Source organism: Lycium barbarum, chromosome 3 (genome assembly GCF_019175385.1).
Source record: "Lycium barbarum isolate Lr01 chromosome 3, ASM1917538v2, whole genome shotgun sequence".
Classification (NCBI taxonomy): domain Eukaryota; kingdom Viridiplantae; phylum Streptophyta; class Magnoliopsida; order Solanales; family Solanaceae; genus Lycium; species Lycium barbarum.
This window is the reverse complement of record NC_083339.1, coordinates 20,898,792-20,918,839: the sequence shown is the minus strand read 5'-3', so window position 1 is coordinate 20,918,839 and position 20,048 is coordinate 20,898,792. Positions and strand designations below refer to the sequence as shown.

The 20,048-nt window shown below is 35.9% G+C and overlaps 1 protein-coding gene across 1 annotated transcript; it reads left to right on the top strand.

Annotated features, from left to right (window-relative positions):
* Positions 1-2,817: 2,817 nt before the first annotated feature.
* LOC132630705 (protein NRT1/ PTR FAMILY 8.1-like) lies at positions 2,818-13,598 on the top strand. The gene is made up of 4 exons (XM_060346269.1): positions 2,818-3,215; positions 3,932-4,149; positions 11,185-11,741; positions 12,620-13,598. The coding sequence occupies exons 1-4, from the start codon at positions 3,098-3,100 to the stop codon at positions 13,449-13,451; spliced, it is 1,725 nt and encodes a 574-aa protein (XP_060202252.1). The 5' UTR covers positions 2,818-3,097; the 3' UTR covers positions 13,452-13,598.
* The last annotated feature ends 6,450 nt before the right edge of the window (positions 13,599-20,048 follow it).

Genomic DNA, 20,048 nt, shown 5'->3' with positions numbered 1-20,048 from the left:
GCGCATAATCTGCATACTCTCAATGATAATCATGCTCATGTATATAAATATAGGTCATAGTGCTGAGGAACGTTCAGCCTGATCCATATCATATAATAGTGCCGAGGAACGTACGACCCGATCTATATATCATATCATAACGCGAAGGAATGTAGGGCCCGATCCATATATCATCATCAAGGTGCACCAACTGATCAGGTGGTAATGCGTATATAACGCCTATCCATTTTCCTATACCCATGTACATATAATATACGCGTATATAACGTCTTCTGGTCACGAGTCAATATGTATATGAATTTATGAATGCAATGTATGTATAAACTGAGTGCATAAAACTCTCAGAGTGACGCATGGTCGTACTATCTCTGATGAACATCTTTTGAGCTAACATCATCAATATAGGAAATCTCAAGACCCATGAACAAAAGGAACAATCATACCAAGTAGTCACATTTCATTAAGCTTCACAATTCATTTTCACATTCAACTTATACCAACAACTTCACGTCAACCCTTTACACAATCATACACAACACTTTCTTGTTATCGTTATTACCCTTCATAACGAGATTATAATCATAACATTCTAACAATGATAACCCAAGGTAAGTTGCTACTCACAATATCATAAATTCTACATTTGAACTTCCTCTTCTACTATTTCCCTCATCCAAGTTACCCAACAACCAAACATTCTCAAAAACATGAAATAGTCATGGAAACTAACCTTTTGTCTCATAGAGATGAGATTTGGATCAAGTTACCCACTTGTATGAAAACCCTAGCTTCAATACCAAAGAAAATCTTGAGATCTACAAACCCTATTGAGCCTTCCAACACTTGGATCCTTTGATTCTTGCTATTTAATCTCTAATCTCCCTTGGGTTTGTGGAGATTAAGTTTGAGAGAGGGTTCTTGGGCTTTTAAGACTTGGGGAAATGTTGGAAATGAATTAAATGCACTAGGGTCGTCCATATAAAAACTTTTAAAAAGCTGACCCGACCCGATTATACGGACCGTATAAATGGACCGTATAACTTATACGAACCGTATAAATGGACCGTATAATCCCACTATGGAAACACCACTTTCTGCCATGGTTATACGGGTCGTATAACTTATACGGTCCGTATAAGTGGTCGTATAACCCACAGTTTTCCGAAAACTTCTCTCGACGATTCGTTTGACTCCCAATCCTTGTGGAACCTTCTAGGCACTTATATAACACTTTATTAACCATCTAAGGATCCCTATAGCTCTTCCTCAAAACATTAATAAATAATTACCAACTCGATAATTGCTAAACCTCCCCAAACACAACTTATACTTCGCTTCCTTCGACGAACTTAATTTCTCCGATCTGTAATACTTCAAAAACCTTGTAGTATACACCTTTAAACCACCAAATACCCTCCTTGGGATCGTATGGGCTTCATGTTCACCTTAAGCTTGCGTTAGTATATCCACCGCACAACAACACGAAATGTCCGAGGTGTAACAAAAACAATTGCATTTACCTTCTCCCATGATGGCAAAAATCTTGTCTGAATTTTTTTTTTTTTGCAAGATCCATCCACAAAAACAAATTTATTTCTTCCTAGTAAGGCTAAATGCATGGATCTATTTCACAAAGAATAATTTTCAGACCCAGTCAATTGCAGAGAAATTAAAGAGATGCTACTTACATCAGTATTGTTCAAGTAGAAAGGGTCATTGTGATCTGTTACTTGAGCAGATCCAAGCAACGATTGACAAGATTGAACCCTTGAACCTCCAACCCCATTGTTCATAGTTTCATTATCTTGAGGTTGAGTTGGAATTCGAGTCTCCTCAGTAGCGATAGAGGAATTGATAACACCATGGGTTGTCATTTTTCAGAAACTTATAAGAACTAAAATCGTAAAGATTGGAAGATGAACTATTTAGCGGAATTGATAGTTAAATTGATTCTAACCAGAAACTTGACTGAGCGATTGATTAAATTCGTTGAATGCTCTGATACCATGAAGTAATTTAGATCAATTCATATGATCAACATTAAAGAAGAAGAAGAACTGTTTGGAGAAGAAGAAGAAGAAAGGAGGAAATCTGTTATTCATTAATAATGTTTTAATTGTATACAAATGGTATACATGTGTATATATAACACTCAGGATTAAAGTTTAACTAATCAGATCATTAACCACTGATCACCTAACTTAGTCTAACTACCTAACTGCGAAAATAACTAATTCTGTGAAATGCAGTAATTACAAAAATGCCATTGACAGTTAGAAAACTTTGAACTGTGATTAACAACTTGGTTAAATGACTAAACTAACTATTAATCCTACTAATCAACCTATCATTCAACACATAATAATAGAAAATAATTTATTTGAAAATGAAATAAATTATAGGAAAATAAAAAAAAAAAATCAAAACTTGATTAGAATTGGACAGGTTGAACTATGACCTATTGTTTAGTCCATATCTCAATCCAAGTAACCTTTTGATAGGTTAATAACTCGTCCATTTATTAATTAGGACCATTTTAACTCACCTAAATTAATCAAATTCGCCCATCTGACATTTCCGGTCAAGATACTATCTTGTGGGGGGCTTTCTGTAATCTCCTCGAAGAGGGAGAATAGGGTTTAGATGGTGGGAGTGTAGGATAAAGTAGGTCCAATGAATGTGTGCATGGCTGCAAAATGGAAACCATGCACGCAGCCATTCTCTGTAATATCTTAATTACATTTCCAACTCCCCCAATTAATTACTGATCCTCTTATAAATAAATTGGGCAGTTTCCTTGTTTTCTTGAATCTTGAACTTCCAGCTAGCCATACCCCACTGCAGCCAAATGCTATCTGCAAAACATCCCTAGGTACGAACACATTTTAATTGTATAAATATATGATTGCTGGATAGTTCACTTAGTGTGTCCCCTTATTGTTCCTCTTCTCAACATCTTGAAATATTCATCTTCTGATATTGTAAATCCTGAAAAAGTTCTGCTATACATGCAATATTATTATAAACTCCTTAAGGACGGTGAATACGTTACTCAAATCTCTATTTTTGTTGCCGCAATTTTTTCCAACATAGTGTAATGCTATCAAGTATGGCGGAAGATGATAAGTATGTGAAAGATGGAACGGTGGATTACAAAAACAATCCAGCACTCAAGGAGGACACTGGAACTTGGAGAGCTTGCCCCTACATCCTTGGTACTCCAATTAATTTCTCATATACTTCGAGCAGCATTATTTTTTAAAAAGAATGGGCGAAGTTACATATTTGGCCAGTCGGCACGCCAATAATAATTACTTCTGCTAGTCAAATATACTTAAAGTATATATACACTAATTATGTATAGTTCGTGTATAATATCTGCTGACTATTATTAGGGGCGGTTCGACTATAAGGCCAATAAAGCAATCGCTTGGGGCCTCGATTTTTTGAAGCCCCGTTTTTTCTTTAAAGATGTATTTTATATATGCCTCAATCGAAAGAAGTTTTTCAAAATTAAAATTGATAAAATCTTTTCCAAGATCAACAATGTCTTAAGAGAAATTGAATGGATTAGCTAAATCATCAATTGAAAAGGAATTATTAGAACAAATCGATTATAAAATAGTAATTAACGATTTCGCATCTAAAAAACCTGGAAAAGTAGATTTTATAAAAAAATATATGTGACGATCTTTCCTTTTTTAAAAAATTAGGGCATCTGTTTGAAGTTTGGCTTTAGGCCCCCCCATGTTGTTGAGACGGGCCTGACTATTATATACTAATTATGTATAGCTTGTGCATATTATAAGTATATTATACATCTGCTGACTACTATTATTTTCTGTGGCGTTTACTCAGTATAAAAATTTTAAAAAAAAATCATGCTGGAGTAATTATTTTTTTCTCATTGATTTCGGATCTTCATTTACAGGAAATGAATGCTGTGAGAGATTGGCATATTATGGGATTAATACAAATCTAGTGAATTATCTCAAGTTTCAGATGAATGAGAGTAGTGTTGTGGCGGTTAATAATGTGACAAATTGGTCAGGGACGTGCTATGTGACTCCATTGCTAGGTGCATTTTTGGCTGATGCCTATTTGGGAAGATACTGGACAATTGCTGCCTTCTCAATCATCTATGTCTTTGTAAGCTGCTTTACATGTTTTCTTTTAATTTGGTCTTTGCATGACAAAGATTCAAAGAAAATTAAGTCCATCACCAAGCAATTCGAGAAAACAAGAAGTCATCACTTTTTTAAGTACATAGACATCCCTTTAAACTTGTGAATATTTTTCCTTTAGACATATTGACTAAGGTCACGGCCTATTGACGTTTTCTTTCTCCCCCCCCCCCCCCCCCCCCCCCCCCTTTTAAGGCCTATTGACCACCATATAATTTATTGAATGTGTCTATTAAATGTACGGCTTGCTGATATGGCAGATCACGTTTTCCCCTGCTTGCAATTGAGATCGCCGGTAAAAGTTGTAGTTTAGGCCTTTTCTGGTAGCTATCTTTTCTTTAGCAAAATTCTTTTCAACCCTTCTCCTTTACGTGGACTGGGTTGGTTCGGGTTTTTTAACTACTAAACTAAATTAGTTGTGTCGGGTTTTTAATTCTATAAACCAAACCAAGCCAACAAAAGCCAGGTTGTTCAACTCGGGGTTTTCGGATTTTTGTTTTTTCCGGAAAACTCTTCATGCAAAACATATACTTAGCTTTTACTTCAAATATTTCTTTAATCCTAGTAAGAGACAACTATATAATTAAGGTGTTTCTTAAGAAAATAACACAAAATGTGAGATGAGTGATAACATTATAATAAAATATTCAACAAAAAGATAATGAAATCGCATAAAATAAATATTGCTAATTAATAAGGCCATAATGAAAATGATCATAATCTAAGACTATAAAGTCATGCTAAAATAAGTACGGATAATAAGTTTTAATCACATGACAAAGGAAAATAAAATTAAGTTATGTATTTTCACTGTCTAAACAAATGCAAAACTAAAGAATAGATATCAAACATTATTGTCATTCCTAGTATTAGAATTTAATTTCTTTTGTTAGCATTAATATTGATTTGGTTTTGACTTTATTTGAGTTACTAACATTTATTAGCTATAAAACTTATTGGACTAAGCTTGAAATAACATGTTAAAAGACAAAAATCTGAAAAAAACTTAAGAAATATTTATAAATTACATTACAGATAAATAATTTTATGTATAAAATATATTTTAAAATTGTATACATGTAAAGTCGGGTTGATTTGGTTCGGTTTAATTAAAACCAAACCAAACAAATTATAATCGGGTTTTTTATCGATTTGATTTAGATTATCGGTTTGATGCGATTTACCAGTTTTCTTTGTACACCCCTATCTTCTCCTACTTCTTCCATAATAGGTCTTTTTTTTTTTGAACCTAGAATTAAAATGTCTTAAGTGAAAATATTATTCTCTTAGTTCCAAGTTTATGACATCGTGTTTGAATGACACGAAGAGTAAGAAACATGTCGTACACTTTTTTGTGGCCATAAAATCATGTCTTTAAGAGTAAAATAGAAAACTCAAATTGTTTTAAATATAGATAGGTATTATTGGATCCGGCTTCTCTCCATTTCTCTTATCTCTGTTTTTTTTCTTTTCAGTTCTAGCTTAAATTGGGACACATGACATATGTTAGAATTAATGGCTAAGATTGATCTAACTAAAACAAGACCCTAACCATGTTTTAGATAATTAATAAGTTTTTTATAAATATATTTAAAACTTTTCTCTATCTTCCTACTTTTTCTTTTCCTACGGTATCTATTTGCTTCCTTATCGGTTCACCCCATTATTTCTCCCATTAAGAGCTTGTTTGGATTAGCTGAGCAAAAATGGCTTTTAAGCATAACTGCTTAAAGTACTTTTTAAGTGTTGAAAGTTATTTTATAAATAAACAGTCACGTGTTTAGATAAAAGTGCTTAAAGGGTTTTTAGAAGTTAATATTGGAATTACTAGAAAATACACGGGATAAAAGGGTAAAGTTGTTGATCAAATTAGAATGGGGGTAAAGTTGTTGGTCAAATTAAAATGGCTTTTAAGCCAAAAATAAAAAAATGTTGGGGTTGAGCAACTTCTTGGTTTTGACTTATTTTAAGCCTTTTTCATTTAATTTAAGCTGTTTTATATTTTTGCCAAATAGTCAAGTAAGTTAAAAATGGCTTATAAGCTGGTTTGACCAACTTATAAGCCAAACCAAGCGGGTTCTAAGTTCATCTCTTTTCTCCCTATTCGTGCCAAAACTATTTTTGAATGTTCCATATACAATATTCGCTGTAATGTTATTACAATTGCAGTGATGCCGTGTATTTTTTTTTTTTCTGGAGTCCAAATAAAAAACAAACGTTAAATTGCTTCATCCATAATTTTTTCACTACTTGCAGAAGTTGTTCCGTGTATTTTTTTTGTTTTGTTGGAATCAAAGTTAAAAACCGCTCTGTAGACGATGTAATAATCCTAATAGGTATTTTGTCTTGTCAGAGTAGGAAATGAGTTAAAATATAATATTAAATGTATAATAGTCCATATTCAAAAGTAAATGGAATGAATTTAGAAGCGAATCTAGGATTTCTAGAACGGAAAAGGGCCAAATATAACCCTCGATATATTTTGGGTTCAAATATACCCTTATCGTTATACTATTGGTTCAAATATATCCCTTCTCCGTTAAAGTTATTCAAGGTGGACATTCAGTCCTACATAGCTCTAACATTTGATTCGGTGGATGCCACGTGGCATGCCACCTCACCACCCCTAACCCATTTTACCCACCTCTCTATTTGTTCCTCCACCACTAAAATTTCCTTCCCCTACACCACTATTGGAGATCGCCGGAAACTTTGTTAAGGACCCAGATCACCTGCTCTCCACCACTGCTGATGTTATTTGATGTTCGTTACTGTAAACCAAAAAACTTACTCCGCTACATCGGGTTATCGAAGGATTCAAAGATCATGTATAATCAACCTTAAATTCAATGAGATTCAGGAGCTCGAACAAACTAATTGAATTATAATAGTAGGTGATTGAAGAAAAAGGAAATTATCTTACTATTCCACTAATAGATGGTGAATGGTGGAGTGATGTCCTTAAATACGATTTTAGTAAAAGGTGCTTCCACAACAAAAATTTAACCTCGATACACAATTATGTAATCTGATTTCTTATAAAATAATATCAATTAATTTGAGATCATGGTCTTGAAAATAATTTCGTTGTTAATCCCAAATGTTTGTGGAAGAAGACTGTCAACACCAACGGGGTCACACTATATACCTTCAATGTATCCCCAGATACAGAGGTGGTGATGGTGACGGTAATGGTGGTGGATAGGGGTGTACAAAGCAATCCGACAAACCGTATCAAACTGATAATCTGACCAAATCGAGAAAAAAATTTGACTAGTGGTTTGGTTTTAAAAAGAAAAATCCGAACACTATTGGTTTGGTTTGGTTTGAACTAAAGAAAGTCAAACCGAATCAAACCAACCCGACATTACATTTATAAAATTTCAAACATATTTTATACATAAAAATATTTATTTATAATGTAATTTATAAATGTTTCTTTAACTCTTTCATAGTTTTTTTGTCTTTTAACATATTATTTCAAGCTTTGAAATTGGAATTTTGAATGGTCCAATAAGTTTTATAGCCCAATGAAATTTGTAACTCAAATAAAACTCAACAAAAATTAAATCAATACTAATGCTAACAAAAGTAATTCATATCTAACACTGGAATGACAATAATGTTGATATCTATTTTTTAGTTTTATATTAGTTTAGAAAGTGAAAATACATAACCTAATTTTATTTTTTTCTTTAATATCTAGTCATGTAATTAATATTTATTAGTCGTACTTATTTTAGCATGACTTATTACTTTTAGATTATGATCACTTTATATTATGCAATTTCATTAATTTTTTTCGTTGAATATTTTAGTACAATGTCATCTCTCATAATTTTACGTTTTGTGTTATTTTCTTAATAAATATCTTAATTAGATAGCTGTATCTTACTAGGACTAAAGAAATAGTTGAAGTATAAGTTATACGTTTTATATGAAGACTTTACCCAAAAAAACCCAAAAAATCCGAGCAACCCGAAAAAACGGAGAAAACCCGAGATTGAAAAACCCGACTTTTGTTGGTTGATTTGATTTATAAATTTAAAAACCCGATGCAATTGGTTTAGTTTGGTCTTTAAAAAATCCGAACCAACCCGGTCCATATACACCCCTAGTGGTGGATGGGGAGGAGATGGTAGTGGTGGAAGAAAAGGGGAAGAAAGGGTTAAATGGGTTGGGGTGGTGAGATGGCATGTCATGGGGTGTCCATCTCACCGAGTTGTCAATGTCACGTCAGACCTAGTGGACACTTTGGACAATTTTAGCAGAAGAGGGGTATATTTGGACTGACATTATAACGGTGGGGGTATATTTGAACCGAAAGTATAACGACGGTGTCATGACCCAAGTAGCCATGAGTGGAACCCACATTAATCCCCCAGTGTGCGAACCATCCCCTTACCTAATTATCAAATCATTTTAAACAATTATAAATTGATAACCAGAATTAAATCATAAAACTGTCTAGTCAAGCCATCAATAAATAAAAGTGCGGAAATCTAACTACTACATTCCCAAAGATCCGAAAGTCATCGTATAAAGACTCTAAAACATAAACTGTCTAAGGAAATAACAACTGTCTGAAATAACATAAGTAATGTCTGGAATGAAAGTAGACATCAATAAGAGAAGATCTTCAGGCGGCTTTGCATGGATAGGAGCTTACCCTCAAATCTGCCTGAAACTGGCCTCACGCTAAATACGAGGTCTGGTAGATGTCTCTGGATCACAATCTGCACTAAAAAGAATGCAGCAAGATAGTATCAGTATAAACACTATGTACCCGTAGATATCATAGGCCGATTAAGATTAGTATCATGCATAAATCCATAAAACCAATAGAATAGACAAATAAGCACAACAACACATAACCATATGAAATTATCAACGAGAATCATTTAACACCGAAATAAGATAAGCCCACATAAACAACAATCAATAAAAGTAACTCAACCGATGTCATCACCAACATAACCGTAACTCATAAATTATCTCAACTCTGTCACTATCCGTACACACATGCTAAATGGTATTGTTTGTCCAAATAGCCATGACCTGTAGGGGACCTATGTTGTCCATGCACCACTCGCTCGGGAACTGACTCAGATCACGAGCACATAACTAGGCCACATCCTTACCCCCCGTCAAATATGCCTTTTCATATGTATATGTTCTTTCTCATCTCAATGTATTTCCGTTTCAACAATCAATAAGGAATGTGAACAATCAATGAATCAATATCAAGAAACATAAGTCACCATGCCACAAGTCTATCAAGACTTAATTCATCAACAACATGAATAAGGGATTACTCCAAGTCAACAAGAAGAGTATTCATTAACTTCTTCTTTATCATATCATAATAGTTTATCACATAATCGATCAATCAATATCAAACTTAGGAATTTCCAACAACACTTTATGTCCGAAGACCTAATCATGCTTTCTCCTATCAATTTTGTAACATATACAATCAACTAATCAAAGTCTAGCCCTAGCCTTAGAAAATAGCCACAAGTGTTCTTGGAAACTGTTTCTGAAGTTATGTGGGAAATGAGTTCGGAATAAAGAATATAAAAAGCTGATTCTGTCTCTCGTCGGTCGACGTTCGCTACGGCTATCCCGCTATAGTGGGAATGGTCCCGCTATAGCAGACCTCATTTAATTTCTCCATTTCCCGCGGCGGCGAGCTACGCCCCCCTATGGTGGACTCGCTACAGCGGTAATACCATAGAATTAAAAAAGGGGCGTGTTTGGCCCTTTGCCATTCCTTGAACATGGTGCACCACTAAAAAGGTAGAAGAAAAAGGTATTTAGCGGATTCGAATACTATTTACTCTTATTTCCTAGGGGAAATAACTCAACATTCAATAAAATGTACCGTTCAACCCTTCTGGAGCATGAGTGCCAACAAATAATATTAGACTAATTCTAGGAATATGTATATAAAATATCTAGTTTTGCTGAGCGATCATGGGTTCACGTGCCCCTTTTTTAAACCTAAATTCTTCCTTGAATGAATTGTACGTTATAATCACTCCTAGAAACATAGTATTTTCCCACCGATATTCAGTGGGAAATTTGTGTTATAAAACATGATTTTCCCACCTCATTCCCACCGAACTAGCTCAGTCGGAAAATGCATGGTGGGAAATAGGTTCCTTTTGAAATGATGGGAAACTTCATAATTTTTTCGTGTAAAAACACTACTATTTCAAAAATTTCCACCAACATTCAGTGGAAAATAGCCACTAAATATTTTTCAGTGAATCAGTAGTGGGAAAATGGAGAATATTTTGTAGTGAATGTTTGTTTTTTTCCTTGGACTTCATGAAAAAACAAAAAATGCAAGGATTGTTTTTAACTTTGATTCCAACAAAACTAAAAAAAAATAAAAAAAATACACTGAGCAACTTCTACAAGAGAGAGAAAAGTTTTTAATGTATTTATGCACAAGTTACGTTATTTAAATCATGGTTTGAGCCTTGCTTTAGTCAATTAAATCTTAGCCATTAATTCTAATTTATGCCATGTGTTCTTAATCTAAGTTAAAAGTTGGGGGAAATGGAGAGAAGAGAAATGGATAGGAGCCGGATTCAGTATTATTTTCTTGACAGATTAAAAAAGAAAGCGTGTCACATAAAACGAAATGAAGGGAGCACGTAACAAATTTAGAAAGTCGACTATGTATTTTTGCGTTTTCTTATTTAACTTATAGGCACTGATGATATAAAAAAAAAAATACACTAGCAATTTATTTCAACCTATTGTAGCATGTAACCATATTATATTTCGAGGTCATTAGTCCCACTTTTCATCAGTCAATTACCTGTAGTTACCTTTTAGATAATGTAGTAACGTAAAAACTATATGAAGTTAAACCACTTTTCTTTTGTGGACATTTTTTTTATGAACAATCTGTTAAGCATATGGCCTACTCTGCCTAGCAATTTTCCGATAGAACATCAAAATGAATCCAGAGCTTCAATTTATGCAGGGGATGACAGTACTAACATTATCAGCATCAGTGCATGGACTAAAACCACCTTGTGATGACAACAACACTTGTCATCCTAAAGGGATTCAAATTGGAATGTTCTACCAAGGACTTTACCTAATAGCCCTTGGTACTGGTGGAATCAAACCTTGTGTCTCTTCATTTGGAGCAGATCAATTTGATGATTCTGATGAAACTGAAAAGAAGAAAAAGAGTTCTTTCTTCAATTGGTTTTATTTTTCTATTAACATTGGTGCACTTGTTGCTTCCACAGTTCTTGTTTGGATACAAACAAATGTTGGATGGGGTGTGGGATTTGGTATACCTGCTGTTGCTATGGCTATTGCTGTTGTGAGTTTTTTTTCGGGAACAAAATTATATAGGAATCAGAAACCTGGTGGAAGTCCACTTACAAGGATTTTTCAAGTTATTGTTGCCTCTTTTAAGAAAATGAAAGTGAAAGTTCCTAGAGACAGTTCTGTTTTGTTTGAAACTACTGCTGATGAAGAATCTGCTGTACAAGGTAGCCGGAAACTTGATCACACTGAACAATTGAGGTATATCTTACAATTTTATACTCTTCGTTAGTTTCTTGTTTAATTCGGTTCTTTTCAAAATCTAGCTACTTTTGATGAGTTTTCAGTTGAATTGTATGATTTTCTCATCTTTTTAATTAAGCAGTTAAATAGTACACTTTTAATGAATTATGCGTTAACAAGCCCTCTTAATCGTGTCTGACTCATTTTCTTGGCCCAGCCACGCGAAAAATTATTTTTGGTAATATATGACGGTGGACTCAAACTCAGGATTCTGCATGGTATGCTATTATGTTATATCGTGTGATCATCTCATATAAAGCTTAAGTTAAAAGAAAGTTCACTTTCAAATTCATTAATTTTGTCTTCTAACATTTCAGTATATAAAGACATAGATCAAGCATGGCCATTTTTGTGTTGCTATCACATGGAGTCATAGTGTTGTAAAAAGTGAAGCCTTGGTTTGCTTAAATGAATGTGTAAAGATCTCACAAAGATGCAATTTCGGTGAATTGTCTGATCTCATCTTTTACGGAATCGATCCTCTTTGACTGTAGAAGAATATTTCGTTAAGATCTGCCAAAAGTAAAAAACTTGTTAACTATATTTATGTGTCTCTAACCATATACAACATTTTGATGATGGATTTAACTTATATACACCGTACCTTTTATAGTATAAAAGACTTTTATACTATCAGTGTAATTTAACCTATTGTAACTGCTTGATTTTTCAGGTTGCTATTTTTTAATTATCTTTTAAGGACATGATAGTGTAAAACATTTACATTCTCTGTGTATAGAGACTTCCTGAAAAGTTCAATGTCTAAATAAGAAAAATGAGACACATTTAAATAAATTGATTGATTTATAATGCTGTGTTCTTCATATTTTATCCAGTTTCTTTGATAAGGCAGCAGTGGAGACACAATCAGACAGAGTCAAAGGATCAATTAATCGATGGACCCTTTGTACTGTAACACAAGTTGAAGAACTTAAATCAATCATCAGGTTGTTGCCTATATGGGCAACTGGGATAATCTTTAGCAGTGTGTATAGTCAAATGGGAACCTTATTTGTTCTGCAAGGCAACACAATGGATCTTCACATGACCAATTCCTTTGAAATCCCTTCAGCTTCCCTCTCCCTTTTTGACACGATCAGTGTCATTTTTTGGGTACCTGTTTATGACCGTGTCGTCGTTCTGTTAGCCAGAAAAATCACTGGTCACAAGAATGGTTTCACTCAACTACAAAGGATAGCAATTGGACTAGTCATTTCAATTTTCGCGATGCTGATTGCTGGAACATTGGAAATGGTAAGATTGAGAACCGTAAGACAACATAATTATTACGAAATGAAGCATATCCCTATGTCAATTTTCTGGCAAGTTCCTCAATATTTCGTCATAGGTTGTGCTGAGGTTTTTACATTCATTGGACAATTGGAATTCTTCTATGAGCAAGCTCCTGATGCTATGAGAAGTTTATGTTCGGCTCTTTCTCTTATAACGACCGCGCTCGGGAATTATCTGAGTACCTTTTTGGTCAATATTGTTACAGATATGAGTACTAGGCATGGTGGTCCTGGTTGGATTCCTGACAATTTGAACTATGGTCACCTACATTACTTCTTCTGGCTTTTGGCTGTGCTAAGTGTGCTCAATTTCGGGTTCTTTCTGTTTGTTGCAAAATTTTATACCTATAAGAAGGCAATAGGTCCATCTTCATGATTAATTCAATTAGTAACAGGATTATAAGGATGTCATCCAACATCGTCATAATTAGTGTTCCTCTGTTTCTGCAAGCTATAACATTGTGTTCAAGATTCTTGATTTTCTTGTAATTTTCTCTATGGAATTGCAACTTCTTATTGGATTTTTTAGGTGTGAGTGGAGAATGGAAAGGGATGTTGTCCTTCATTGCATGAAGAGAAAAAAGTTTTTGTACTTATATTAAATATTTCCTCCGTCCCAAAAAGATTGTCTTAGATTGACTTGTCACGGAGTTTAAGAAATAATAGAAGACTTTTGAAATGTGTGGTACAAAACAAGACTTAGATATTTGTGTGACTGTAAATCATCTCATAAAGTTAAAATGTTTCTAAATATAGAAATGTGTCAATGCTTTTGGAACAAACTAATAAGAAAAGTAAGACAATCTTTTTGAGACGGAGGGAATAACAATTTTACTAGCTCTTAAAGAGTTGATGAGAAGAAGGCAAGTGATAGTTCCAAGTGCATTCGTGTTTTGATGATCATCAAACTATTTCAAAAGCTATTCTTCTGGTTCACACAAAAGCGATATTATGTTGCTAACATGTTACAGGTACCTTGACAATAATGGTCTGCTTCGCAGGAGGAACAAGTAGGAAGCTGGTTCTCAGGGGGAACATCAGTTTATGAGTTTGTCATAATAAAAAAAAGGGAGATTGATAGTCCCAAATGCATTCGTGTTTTGATGATTGTTAAACTGTTTCACAACCAGACAGAGACCTGTTCTGTAATCTGCTCTCTGTGCACCTTACACTATCGGCAGAGGCAGCTGTTGCACACAATTACAGCAGTGAGTTGGCCCATGCTTTAGGTCAAATGAATAAGTGGTCTCTATCCACCCCACATGCTCCCACTATATATATGTCACGACCCAATTTGGCTAAGTCGTGCGGGCACTTACCTTTTCCACCTCGATAAGCGAACCTTCAACCTAACGGAAATAAAGACATAAATAAATAAATCAATCAAGCGGTAGAGAATAATCACGTAAGTCTTACAATAATATATAGTAAAAATTGTGCGAAAATAAGGAAATACCCCCAGGGTCTGGTCTAAGCCATACAAGAGCATCTAAGTGAAAATATACAAGTCTGGAATATAAATATACATTAAATCTATCTATGTCTTAGAATAGAAAAGTAAGACATAATTAGAGGAGTCTTCAAGGCAGCGAACGTCTCGTGCTCACCCTGTAGACTCGAAGCAGTCCTGATAGCGACTATCAACCACGGGAGACGGAGGAAGACCCAACTTGGTACTCTGCATTCATAAAAGAATGCAACAAGTGTAGATCAGTAGAAAACCACAGTACTGGTAGGTATCATAGGCCGACTAAGTATAGCTAACATAATCCAGACAATAAAGCAAGATAGGCAGAATCAACAAGTATAAGTCAAACATAATCGAAACCAAGTACACGTCATCGCCTAAGTATAGCATCTAAACCCAAATGTGCCAAGTCTCAATATGACCAATTCGAAACCAACATCACAAGTAAAGCACCAAACCATCTCAATATAATTGCCATGATGCAATGCAACGCAATAATGTATGAATGCAAATGCAATGGCATGCAATGCCGTGTACACATGTACTCCGGACGGAATACCTCCACGTCTCGGTAGCACAACCCAAGGTGACTCGCGAAGTCTAAGTGCCACTCATCCCAGATCTTTGCCCAACAGACAGATGAGACTCCGGATCTTTGCCCACGGAGGGTTCTCACCGGCACCACCCTGGGAGACCCACGGAGTTCATGCACTCACTCAATCCGCGATTTCGGGACAAACGTCAGATATCAGACTCTCACATCACTCTCATCCAAAAACCCAACCCAACTCATCACTGTGTTTCATCAAGTACCATAATGTATCAATAGTATATCATGAAGGATGAGAATGCATCCAATGTATGTGTCAACATTAATAATCAGATCAATATCACAAGTACCAACATGGGTATGCCAACAATATCATGAAAGACTACACAAGTCATATGGAACTCTATCCTCGCATCAACATCAACAAGTGAGGTACTACAATATCACAATCAAGACTTAACAACAGTTCCCAATATCTACTATCTATCACGTGGCATCAAGCCAATCACAATAGAGCAAACAATCACAACACAACGGGGTGGCTAGCCCCAATCACACAACAGGGCCAAACCTAAGGCAATATCCAACCCAACTTCATACCCGAAGGTTTACATGATGTCTCCGACAATATCATGTAAATATATGCTACACTATAGGTTATGGCTCACCAAGGGTGAGCCATAACCTACCATGATGGCCGAATAACAAGCACCAACAATCACTCTTTAGCCTTGCTCTTCCGCTGAGCCTCAAGATCAAAGAAGTCTAGGCATATTCAAAATCTAGATTAGGAATCACGAAGAACGATACCTATATTGCTATCATTCAAATTAGGTCAAAACCAACCCTAGAATTTGGAGAAACAGTGCCCACAAGGTCAAAATGGGAAATTCAGGGGAAAAATATCAAATTAAGCAGTAGGTGATCAAAATCCAACAACTAATTGCTAAATAACTCAAGGATTCACCTAATTTTGAATTTCATGTAAAACCCTAATTTTTGGGGTATAAACCTAACTCTTAGATTTAAGGATTCAACACTAATAATGGAAGATATACGATTAATAACCTTAGATACATCATAATCTAGTATAAACCCAATCAATTTCGTCATTTAAAAGCCTAAATAGAATATCCATGAAATCCACATTTATCTTCCATTACTAAGGAAATAATAAGGAGAAGGAAATTCTAAGATGATTAGAGGTAATGAATTTGTAAAGAGATTAGCAAGACTCACCACCAAGACTTCCCCCTAAGAATCTTCTAGCACAGTCCCCAAGAGTTTAAATTTCATAATGGTGATGAATGATGGACTAAGGGCTTTTTAATACACACTTAATGAAATAACAGGCTCGATATTGCCACGACGACATCGGGGCCGTCACGACGACATCGGGGCCGCCACGACGTCACCGCCCAACGCCTTCCCAGACCGTCGGCGCGGTCTGGGCAGAACATACTTGGCCGCCCCAGTGGCCATCCCACCGCAACAACGGTGCCGCTGGGATAGTACTGGTGCTGCTCTAGCGGACACCAGGTACCAGAATCCCAAATAATTTTATAAGGCTCAACCGAAATCTCGACCCACTCCCGAGTGCTCACAAACCACATACACAAACCCACATAAAAACACGCTACGAATGCACTTGTGGCCTCAGAATTTTCAATGAGGTCTCGTTGATCGAGTCAACCCCCGATACCTTATTTCTAATTTTCCAACCTAAGTCCCAAAATGCATCCAATTGCATTGGGAACCGAACCAGATATACACACAGGTTCTAAACGGCCATTCAGACCTCTTGGAATCGATGAATTTTCGAAAAAGGTCGGTTTACCCAAAAGTCAACTTTGAGACAACTCTTTTTTCCTTAAAGCCTAATTTTCACAAATGGTCACCCGAATCAAATCTAGACACCTCGGGAAGGGGAACAAATGTCGAAAAGACTATAACGACCAAACGGGTCATTACAATAAACAACATGATGACAACATTTTTGGTAGGATTGAGAACCGAATCTAAATCGTGCAAAGCTGCCGACACAAGTTCTCAAGAACAAACTTTCATACTAAAGAACCAGATCCTGATATGAGTTTAGTCTATGTTCTTTAGGTTATTGTAAGTATTTGTTCATATGCTTTAAATAGTAAACCTACTCTTCCCAAAAAGGAAGCTGTTGTAGGTATATCAAATTCTTAGTAGTTGTAAGGTAGTTTACCTTTCAATCTATTAAGTGATACCCTCGACTAGATTTAGCGTAGGTGTATTAGTTGGGTTTGGATAGAGGTAGTCAACCTTAGTGGTCCTTGGCTAGAGTTAGTCAAGTGGAGGTGCTTTCAACTGGAGTATTGCAAGGGTGGAGGGACTACGGGGTTAGTTCCTAGGTTACATAAGCCTATTGTAAGGGTGAGGGATTGTGGGAGTTAGTTCCTAGTTTATGATAGAGTTGTAACCTGAAGTTGATCGTGTAGTGGAGTTGAAATTCTACTGGGTTAGGTCGTGATTTTTAAATCCTTGAGCAAGGAGTTTTCCACGGTAACATCTTATGTCCTTTACGTATTGAATTGCATAAGGGAACTGGTACACGACCAGGTCCCTCATATACTGTTTGGTGGATGCACAGCCTGCAACAATTAGTATTAGAGCGGGTTCTTTATAAAAGGGTAACAACTAGAAAAGATCTTCATTATGGCCAATTCACTAAACCAAATGAAGGGATAGTGCAACACAAGTCCTCCAAGATTCAGTGCTGAAGATCCAGAACTGTAGAGCATTATTTGTGATGGTCCTTGTGCTTTTGCTCACCAAAGCCACACTTTGTGACAAGACCAGAGAACTAAGCACATTCTTCTTAAAGCCTTGGATCAAAAGAACACAATCTGGTTTCTTCCTGTAAAACATCAAAGGAAATCTGGGAAGCTCTTAAAAGTACATATGTTGGAATAAACAAAATCAGCACAAAGATTGTATCTCTTAAGATGAAGTATGTTAAGACCACTCAAGATCCAGAAAGAAGAAATAGCCTTGATAATGAGAGCAGAAGTGAGTCAAGCGATCATGACTTAGAAATCGCATATCTCACTCACAGATTTCAAAGAATCATTCGAAAAAATGTTAAATCTTTGAAGAGAAGGAGTAACAGCAAAGATCTTAAGGATAACTACAATGAGACAGCTACTGGAGGCTAGATATATGTAAAAAGGGTTATAGAGAGAAAGACAACTGAGAAACTGATGAAGGAGGCCCTAACTGCATAGGGAGATTCAATGAGATAATCCAAAGATGAAGTTAACTTAATTTATACACCTAAGGGTAGACTTAATCATGAAGCCTCAATGAGTGACTTGAATCCCTATCTCCTAGAAGAATCTGGGACCTATGGTGAGGCTAACAAAAAGAAGACAGATCCTCTTAACGATCAGGCAAAACTGGAAGGTCACTATCACAAAAGGTTGATCTCAGTGGTGAAAGGATTGATAAGTGAGCTTCATGGGCTCGCTAAAGAAGGGAGTTAACTGAGAAGCTTGACAGTGTCGAACAAAAGAGCTATGCTATGGTTTTCTGCATCGTAGATCTACAAGAACAAGTGGATGACGTTACCAAGGAAAATCGTTTAATAAACAGCTAGATCAAAGAGTTGAAGAATACGATCTATGGAAAAAAGGAGATAGCAAAAGGAGATCAGGTGGGGCATAAAGTTAGACAAGAATGTGAACCCTAAAAGATTAGCAGTCTCAATCATCACCAAAATGAAGATACTGCCAAACAAAGGTTAAGAGAGGAGGAACTTGGCCCGCATCAGAAAAAGGAAGACGTACTTGGTGTAGAAGGAGGAAGCTCAAGTTTTACTGGTTATCATCCTAAGGGACCCGATTTGATACGGGTTCCCAAGCGGAGCCAGTAGTTCAGTTTGGAGACCTGTGTGAGAAAAGGACAGCTAAAAGGTAGTATTTGAAGTGTTGTTGCTCAAAATCCTTTTGAAAACTTGAAGAATGTCATCTCACTCAAGGAATTTTTAGGGGAGTGTGGGCTTTTGAAAAACACTCTATTGTTATATTGAATCTGCTTGCTGCTGAAGAAAATGCTACTAGTTTTAGAAAGCTGAGGGTGAAGTTATTTCTTTATGGATGCTTAGTGGAGCAAGTACAAAGGGACCTGGTCCCTATGAGTCAGGTTAGTAGTCTTTCTAATGCTTATATGAGCTAAATTGGGAAAATGCCATGTTATTGAAACTCCTGTTGCTCTCTTTTCAAAACGTAAGACCAAATGTTACATTTTCTCCTGAATTGAACCGGTTTGTTAGAAAATTTTTGTGATCCCTCCTTTTCTCATAATGTCTTGCCCTTATCGATCATGTCTATTAACACGAATCGGCCACTCAAGCTATCCTAAACATGAATAGTTCTTTCTCACTCTTTGAGAATTCATGCCCGTTGGAACCACTGTCACTAAAATCCTCCACACCATTTCCAGCTTCGAAAGACCAAACTTTGTTCTTTGCATGCTTAGATTCCCTCACGACTGGTCCTTCTACAACTTAAAATGACCAAACTCATGAAAAATCCTTATGCCAATCCTTAAATCCTGTTCCATATGGTAAACATGATTTTGACGAAGAGCGATCAAAACACTCTCTGCTTCCAAATTCCTCCAGCCCACTGATATAATCAATGAAAAGGATGATGGAGTAGAGGTATCTAGCAAAATAAGGGATTCTGAATGTATAACTACTAAGGTCCAAAGTTCTGCTACTGAAAAGTTGAGCTGTGAGGGCACGGGTGGCTTTAAAAGTATCAGTACTATTAAGGAAAATGAAGTTGCAGAGGAAATTTTAGGTAATCCAATCTGCTTTAGTGGGATAAAGACGCAGAGGACTCTGTCTTAAATATAGATGACAACTTGGCAAAGTGAAGTGGAAATTGTTGCTGGGTGTGTTGATGCCCTGCAAGCTGCGA